At 45.5% G+C, this 8891-nt stretch overlaps 1 protein-coding gene across 5 annotated transcripts in view; it reads left to right on the top strand.

The window, feature by feature from the left end:
- The window catches only part of ABCC4 (ATP binding cassette subfamily C member 4), a 351018-nt gene that overhangs the window by 154952 nt on the left and 187175 nt on the right, over nucleotides 1-8891 (top strand). For all 5 annotated transcript variants that reach the window (XM_019524314.1, XM_019524312.1, XM_019524313.1 and 2 more), the window contains 2 exons: nucleotides 969-1063; nucleotides 1207-1293. In XM_019524314.1, the coding sequence (XP_019379859.1) occupies nucleotides 969-1063; nucleotides 1207-1293 (182 nt within the window). The remainder of the gene's footprint in view (nucleotides 1-968; nucleotides 1064-1206; nucleotides 1294-8891) is intronic.

Here is an 8891-nt window from a genome sequence, read left to right as displayed (position 1 = left end):
GGCACACCGTAACCAGATACCTTTATTGATTGGGGGGAGGAGGGGAGATAAAACAAGGAAGTCAGGATACACTTTGAGCAAACAATCAATCAGAGTCTTATAGAGTCTTGGACATAATAATCCTTTTAAAACGTGACTGGCCTAGACATAAATCCTGACTTCTGGCTAGTTTCCAGGTCTTTGTTTACAGATAATCGCCTAGGCAGCAGCCTAGGGGCACGTTGCTTGTTGCTTTTAAAATGCCCGCCGCTAGGAAGATAGTGTTTCCTCAGGATTTTATCCATCCAGGTTACCTGATTCAGAGGTTCCTAACCACTGGGCCACAGCCTGGTACCAGACCATGGCGGGTTGGCTGCTGGGTTATGGTACGAGCCCCCCGCTTGGTGCCCTGTCTGTCCTCCTGGGTGAGTGGCTTCCAGGGTTAAAGCTGAGTTTCCTGGGTTAAAGCAGCATGGGCAGCCCTGGGAGGGAGGCAGCCAGCTCTGTATGCCCCAGGCCGCGGTATAAGGAAGGTTGGGAACCACTGACCTGATCGACCATCCTGAACCAAAAAGAAAGTGAGAGAGAGGGACAGATCCACTTGGAATAACCCAAGTGAGGGGCAGAGAGAGGGGGATTTCTTCATAGTCTTTATCTATGCAAAGTTTCTGCATGTCCAGAAGTAACCATGCTTTCCTTCCAGCAGCAGACCTGGAGGAGAAATATACTACTTACAAAATGTTTTATTTTTTTTTTCCTATTGCTCCCCCATTTCTTCTGTCTCTTGCTTGGAGGTTCAGTCTTGATACGTTGTTCACATTATTTTCTTACATAAATATATTGAGATAGGATTAGCATTTTTAGACAGAATGCAACTGTTTTTATTAAACACCTCATCTATAACGAACTATTTTGATAAAGTAATTTAGTATACAGATGTAGATATCTTTTCATAAATTGTTTTTACCATTGCCTGCTCTTTGTCACAGGACATGGAATTACTAGAAGATGGGGACCTAACTATTATAGGGGATCGTGGAGCTACACTGAGTGGGGGCCAGAAGGCCCGTGTAAATCTTGCCAGGTAAATATTTTTGTATTCTGTTGGTACCTCAGGCTAGTGGATATTATGATAAATAGCCACTGTTGGGAAATATAAGCTAATTAATTAATTAATTAAAAATTGTTTGGCAAGAACTTGACTGACACTTCTTTTAAATATTGTAGAGCAGTGTATCAAGATGCAGACATTTACCTCCTGGATGATCCACTGAGTGCAGTAGATGCAGAAGTTGGCAGGCACTTGTTTGAAAAGTATGTTGGTAGTCTTTTTTGTTTTTCATTTTAATTCACATTTGCTGATTTGTCAAGGGAAAATTTAGAAAAAAAGCATTGTTTTTAGATATAGTTATACTTAATATAGCTCACCTTATGAGAGTTCTCTTCCTGAATTTAGTATTTAAGATACCAGTGTGTAGCCAGGACCAGGGAGACTCTGTGTCCATGGACAGATGTTACATTTGTTGCACTGCAAAAGTCAAGTGGACAGACATGTATGCTCCATGAAGCACTGGAGAAACGTTGTTGGATCAAACAGCATCTTCTCTGTAGTATTACATTTGGTAGCACCATATATAATGGTTTTGCTGGTAGGTGTGGTAAGGTTTTGGCCCCCTCTTTGTCAGTGTCTTGCCCCTCAGTGACGTCAGGGAGAGCTCCAATTTCGGTGCCATCTAGATGGTCCAGGTGTTGCCCCTTCTCACCTGCCGTGTCTTTGATGTTGTTTTTGGGGAGGCAGTTCCCTGTCGGTGACCTGAAGGGATCTCGGCCCTGGGGTGTCTTCATGGGGCTCCAAACCTCCCCTTTACCCCACCCTTACTATGTCCTCAGCCTGGGTAAATGCTGCTCCCCGCAGGTCTTCCCATGCTGCCCACCTTGAAAGGGACGGGTCTTCCTGGCCCTCAATCTTCAGGGGTCCTCCCCTTGTCTCTGGGTTGGCTTCCCCTCTCCTGGGAAATTAAACCTGCTCCTTCCAACTGGCATCATCTACTTCCCCCTTCTGGGGGCTCGGAATCCCCCATGCTCTGTCCACTACAGGGCTGTCTGGGATGCCTGTGGGCTGGAGGAGTTGTCCCCAGCCACGGTGTCCAGAGTCTTGCTGCTCCCTGACAGCGTCTCTTGTGGCTGCCACCCCTCAATGGAGCTCCCTTGCCCCTGTCAGACCCTGAGGCTGCCCTCTGCCTCACTGGTTGGGGTTTTCCGGCAGGCTTGTGTCGACATCTCCTTCCAGCTGCCACTCGTCCTGGCTCCTAAAGTTAGTGCCAGGGCGTGCTGGGTGAGGGTCTGGGCCATGCTGGGGGGGCTTTTGCCTCCCCTCTCACAAATGCTTTGTGCAGTACATTGTACAGTACATTGTAGCATGACTGCACAATTTGTTGCACAGAAAATGGGATGCTTAGTGCTTAGAAAGACTGACACAACAATTCCATCGACAGTTAACAGAAAGGCTTTACTAATTAAATAATGAGTTTTTACAGGAAAATGACAGGTAGGCTTATTGCAATCTAAGAACAAAACAAGCTATAATCATGTACAGTACTATTAGCCATAACAGTGGTTTTCTCACCAACATGGGCAAGGAAGCGGTTCTGGTCTTTGCAGCTTCTCACCAGGCGTGGATCTGTCACCAAGGGTGGTCAGCTAGGCACAGGTTATGGTGGGTCAGCGTGGTGTTTCCCTTCTGGGATGAGTGCTTCTTGCTGGCAGCTTCCTTCTTCTCTTATACACCTTCTTTAAAGCATATTTCTCTTAATGGGTTGAAGATCAGGGTCCAGACAAAGCTGGTAGGGTGGAGGGTTTTTGTTCTTTGGTTTTGATGTCAATGTTAGCCTTTTGGATCCATCTCTGGTTGTTGTGGATGAAACTGACATGCACAAAAACCCTTGATCGCTCCGGAGGTTTATCTTTTGCTTAACTATAGTATGGTTTGATTGCTCCAGCCCAACACCTAAACCGGAGGTACACTGCTTGATTTAATTTCAGTAGGACTTGGTTACTTGAATTGAGCTCCTTAAACCTTAAATTGTAAGACGCTGTATAGGTTATTGTGATAGCAGGGCAGAACCCCAAATATTTTCCAGCTGGCAGAGACACCTAGATTGGCGGGGAATGTGATAGCAAGGGAGAGGTAATCACTCTGAAAGGGGAGCTTGTTCATAACTAAATTAGAGTAATTGGTCGTGGGTTGTACTTGATACTAGAGCTAGAGATGAGATTAACTGTATTGTTATGCTTTAGGTGGTCCCAGTCACGAGTTTATATTCTTGTGGAAAAAGACACTGATATTATAATTTAGTTATTTAATTTCACATGTAGGTCTGGACAAGCTCTGCGTCTAGCAATGACAGTATATCATCATGCTCCGTTCTCCTGTCCAGCTCTAAGGTGGGAGTGGGGGAAAGAGCGGAAGAGGAGGGTGGATGGACACAGGACACTTGTAGATGTGGTCCAGGATTGTATATGGTGAGGGGGAGGGGTGCTTTTAATTAGTGCAGCTCTGAGAGCCATTCTAGTTAAACTTTCTGGAATATCATGTGTATCAGCATCCATGCACTGAAAAATGGTGGCAGGGGCACTTTAACTAAAACTTGTTTAATGACCTTTATTTAAAACACTCCCGCTGCCATTTTTCAGCATGGGGAAACTGATACACATGATGCTAGAGTCTGCTGGAGCATGGTAATTACTCAATTAAGTCTGCTCCGATGTGCTGTAATTACAGTGCATTGGAGCAGCCTCCCCGTAAGTGTATAGGTGCTATGGTCTTTTGGGTCCCATGAGGGGTGGGGGAGAAGGTGGCAGCCCCAGAGGTTTTGGGGCTGCAATTGGATCGATGCAGCTCTTCTTCCCCTTAGTCAGGAAGCATGCTGAAGCCCCCTGCCTCCAGAGGGCTGTAGTTAGGGAGTGTAAAAAATCACATAAACTCCTGCAACTGGTAGCAGAACTCTAAAATGTCATGTAAGTGGCTTTTTTGTTTTGCAAAAAAAAAAAAAAAAGGGCAGGGGGAGGGGCTTACCATTTGGGCTAAAAGTTGCAAAATGTAAAGCTTTGCAATATGTATAATGTGCAGGGGTCATTAAAGTCTTTTTAGTACCTTTCTGATCTAAATATGCACTATTTTTTAGGGATTCCCTAGAGTATATCTAAAGTAGTTCATGGAATGTAAATTGCATCCTCTAAATGAAGAGGCAAAACTGAAGACAGCTTTTAAGGGCAAGTTATCTGTAGTGTAAAAAGCCACTGACCCAACCTCTTGCATGTTGGTCTCCTACATGAGGGAAATTCTGTGACTGATGTAGGTACTAGTACATAATGTAGCATCTCATGAAATGGTGGCTACATATGTTACAAAACAAGTACACAAACAGAAATAGCATACAAGAAGTTTGTGCATTTAGCATTTCCAGTCAATGTACAATACATTTAGTTCTTTAGGAAATATATTAAGTACTTTCATTTAATTTGCAAAATATTTTGTTTCTTGGTTCAGAGATACGGTTTTAGAATCTAAGTTCAATGAAACTTTTAGAAATATTTTGTAGAAAAATAATCGCAAATCTCTTAAAACAGGGGAAATTGAGGAGAAAACCTGAGTGAAGAAACGAGTCAAATATACAATAATAATAATAAAGATCCCAGTTCACATTTTGCTTTATTGCAGATGGACATTCTTATTGATTTTAGTGGAAATCACTGTAAGAAAGTGGTTGCTGTAATAAAGTTAATCATGTGCACTATCATCCAAAAAGAGACGCCAAAAAGAATGCAAAGGAAAAAAAGTCATTAAAGAAAAAAGGGAAAAAATTCAGATATGAAAGAAAGCTGGTTCTTAGAGATAAAAACTTAAAAACAAAATCTCTCTCTCTCTTACACACACACACACACACACACACACACACACACACACTCGCTCTCTCTCTCTCCCCCTCCCCCTCCCTCCTCACCACTGTTGGAGGAAAAACAGAACTGGATTTAGAAGGAAGAACAAACAAGGATTATGTGCTAAGGTGCCAAGCTAGCAATTGACTTTGGTTGGGGCCCCACGCTGGTGCAGACCCTGTGGAGGCAAGTGCATTTTCTACAGTACGCTTGGCAGGATTGAAGCCTGCAAGCTATTGGATAGTTTTTAGGTGCCAAAATGGAACATTGTAGATAGAAACAAATAGTGCAAGTTGCTGGACAACCACAATGCTCCTTGGATGTTGAAGGGGATCAGCAGTGTTCAGGAGGTCTTCTGCACTTTATTGGGTGCATCCTTCTAAATCCAGGGGTTGTCAACTGGGGGTATGCGTACTCCCAAGGGTATTTGGAAAGGGGCTAGGGGGTAAATGCAGGTGGGCAGGGATGAAGCACTATCACCCACCACCCCATGCCACCACCTCCCAAGAGCAGGGCTGGGGGGGAGGGGGGGGGCAAGGGTAACGGCTCCCCTCTGCAGGCTGCACAGGTGCCCCCTACCCCGCTGGACATGGTGGGGGTGGAGTTTGCACACAGTGGTTGCCACCACCATCCACCACCCCATGCCACCACTGCCACGTGCAAGCCTCCTCACCGCTCCAAATCTGGCCACCGTCACCCACAAGGGGTATACTCCTTAAAAAAAAAAATATTGAAAACTGCTATAAATCCATTACAAACAAACTGGAGCTGATGGAATGTAACATATGGAATGCATATATAGCAAGTATGTAGCATACTTAATATACTTCTCACTTTTCACTGCATACAGATTTTTCACCTGCTTTTAGTTATCATGGATTTATAATTCCTTGGCTCTGTTTGGGGAATTCCAGTCTTCTTAAATAACATTTATCCCTATAAATAGCTTCTTACTAATGTCTTCTCACCTATGCTGCTCTCTTCCATTTCCTTCACTCTTTTAAAGTACTTTACTTTTAGTGTCTCATTCCCCAGGAAAGCTTTTTAACATGCATTTTGCTTGTTAAAATATTAAAAATTAAGGAACATTGTTTCCAATACTTATCAGTATAAGGCTGTCCCTGATGTGGTCTGTGTGGGAACCTGATCAGCTTCATACAGTTTGAGGCCTTGGTTTGAAATCTGTGACCTGTGGTCATGATAGTACAGGGGCATTTTTATGTGTGTGTAATCTGTGTACAGTTCATTATAAGCCTGCTAAGTATAGACTTGCAGGTGGCCAAGTAAGATGATATATTGCCACATTCTTTTTTAGCTATGTATTAGGTTACAGTTCTTATCCCAGGTGGGGATTCACAGGGGGGTGCAGTGGCATGGTCATACCTCCTCTCCCCTTCCCCTTTTTGAAACATGCTGCTGTAGGAGCAGCAGCCAGAGACTTTTTAAAAATCTTTAAATTAGGTAAGAATTCTCTTTCTCCCAGTGGTGTAACAAGCAGAGTTGGTGCCCAGGGCAGTCCCTGGAGGAGAGTGGGGGGATGAGGTATGTGGTTCCAAGAGTCGGGGGGAAGGGTGGACCCTCTTACACTATTGTAATCTCTAGTTACACCCACCCCTCCCTTCCCTTCCATGTTCAGCAGCATGCCCTTTCGCCTTTCTGTCCACTTCCCTGCCCACAACTCTCTCAGGATGATCTGGAGTGATGGATAGCTCCAGAACCCCTCCTACCCAGCTCCACCAATTCTGCACAGGGAGCCGGGCATAACTGGGGACAGCAGCAGCAGTGGATGGGTTCTTCCTCTGCCCAATCAGCTGGGTGTTCCCCACCATCCTGGGTGCAGGCATGTGGAGGGGAAATCCGTGTACTACTGCTACCTCTGTTCCCAGTCAAACCTGGCTCCTTGTACAACCTCTCTGCAGCCCCTGCTGGAGTGGAGCAGGAGCAGCTGGGACAGTAGCAGCAGTGGGAGGGTCCAGAGGTGTAAGTAGAGGGCTCTGGAGCTCCCTTCTGCTGTTGGGTTAACCAGGGACATACTGCTAAGCATGAAGGTAATGAGGGTAGGTGCCAAGAGTTGCGGGGGGGATTTTTGTTTCAAGAACTTAAAGTTCCCTGGTTGCTGCTTCCATGGCATGTTCTACCTGCCCTGGGTGGGGTGGAGAGCCAACGAGCAAGTGAGTGCAGCCCCCTCTGCAGTGCTGGTTACTGCTATCACACACCCTTTTTAGAATTCTGAACTGTCAATGGGAATATAATTCTTCTAAAGTAAAACATACCAGGAAGGAACTACTTAGATGGCTTGGTAGTAGTACTGTGTTCAGTTTGGGACTCCACACTTCAAGAAAGTTGTGGGTAGGTTAGAAAGAGTTCAGCAGAGAGTGACCAAAATAATTAGAAACCTGAAAAGCATGATGAAAGGCCAAAATAATTAGGGTTATTTAGTCTGGAGAAGAGAAGACTGAAGGGGGATTTGATAACAGTCTTCAAATACTTGAAGGACAGTTATAGAGGTGATGGAGATGGGCTATTATCTGTAGTTGTAAAGACAGATCTAGGAGCAATGGACTAAAGTCACAGCAAAGGAAATTTAGGTTAGGGATTAAGAGTAACTTTCTGATTGCGAGGCTGGCCAAGCATTGGAACAGACTACCTAGAAAAGTTCTGGAATTTCCATCCCTAGATATTTTCAAGAGCAGGTCAGACAAGTACTTGTCTGGGATGACAGTCTTATAAGTCAGTTGAACAGGGATTTGGACTACATGACCTTGTGAGGTCCTTTACAGCCATAGGCTGTGTGTAGACAAAATGAAGGGCATGTGTGTATAACACTTTAAAGTGGGTTACATGGGGGTCATGATTGACCACAAGATGAAAATGAGCCTTCAATGTGATGCTGTGGCTAGTAAAGCGAGCAAAGCATTGGCTTGCATCCATAGATGCTTCTCAAGCAAATCCCAGTACATCATTTTTGTGTTGTACTCGGCCCTGGTGAAGCCGCAACTGGAGCACTGCATCCAGTTTTGTGCTCCACAATTCAAAAGGATGTGGATAAGCTTGAAAAAATCCAGAGGAGAGTCACGTGCATGATCAGAGGTCAGGAAAAAAGACCTTACAATGAGAGGCTGAGAGCCATGGGACTCTTCAGCCTGAAAAAGTACAGGCTTAGAGGTGGTGGCCACCTATAAGTTTATTAGGGGTGCTTACCAGGATCTGGGGGAATGTCTGTTCACCAGAGCACCCCAGGGGATGATCAAACAGTCACAAACTCCTCCATGACTGTTTCAGGCTGGACATAAGGAAGAACTTCTTTACTGTCCAAGCCACCAAGGTCTGGAACAGACTGCCGCTGGAGGTGGTTCAAGCACCTACATTAAATGCCTTCACAAGACATTTGGATGTCTGTCTTGCTGGGATCCTATAACTCCTGCTGACTTCCTGCCCTTTGGGCAGGGGGCTGGACTCAATGATTTTCCGAGGTCCCCTCCAGCCCGTATGTCTATGAAATCTATGAAAATGCTTTTACATTGCTTTAATAGTGGTATTTGCATGCATCAGTGGCATATTGCACAATAATTCCAGCCACTGTAGGAAATTTGGTGGTGTAATGTGCCTTAAATGACTTGGGGTGCAGCAAACTAAAACTCCTCAGAGGAGTTTTAGTTTGCTGCCTTCCAGCTGTGGCGCAAAGCACTGTGCAAGAAGCTCATGCAGGCAGCCTGGCAACAGCCCAGGAAGGCAGGCTCTGCTCAAGTTCTTTTTTTTTTTCTTCTGGAGCCTGCCTTCCTGCCTGAGCTGCACGGGGGCCTGGTGCTTCCCTCCACAGCTGCAGTGTCCCCTGGGACTGCCTGAGCCGGGTGCCTGCGGGCAGGTGCCACCTGGGTGGGGGCTGCTGCTGCCATGGAGGGAAGCACCAGCTCCCTGCCCCACCCCAGCAGCCCAGGGACCTCTCTGCCTCACAGCAGCTCACTCTCCCCTCC

The sequence above is a fragment of the Gavialis gangeticus genome, unplaced genomic scaffold, assembly GCF_001723915.1.
Source record: "Gavialis gangeticus isolate Ggan-Ray unplaced genomic scaffold, GavGan_comp1, whole genome shotgun sequence".
In the NCBI taxonomy this organism is placed as follows: Eukaryota; Metazoa; Chordata; order Crocodylia; family Gavialidae; genus Gavialis; species Gavialis gangeticus.
This window is presented reverse-complemented; position numbering and strand designations above follow the sequence as displayed.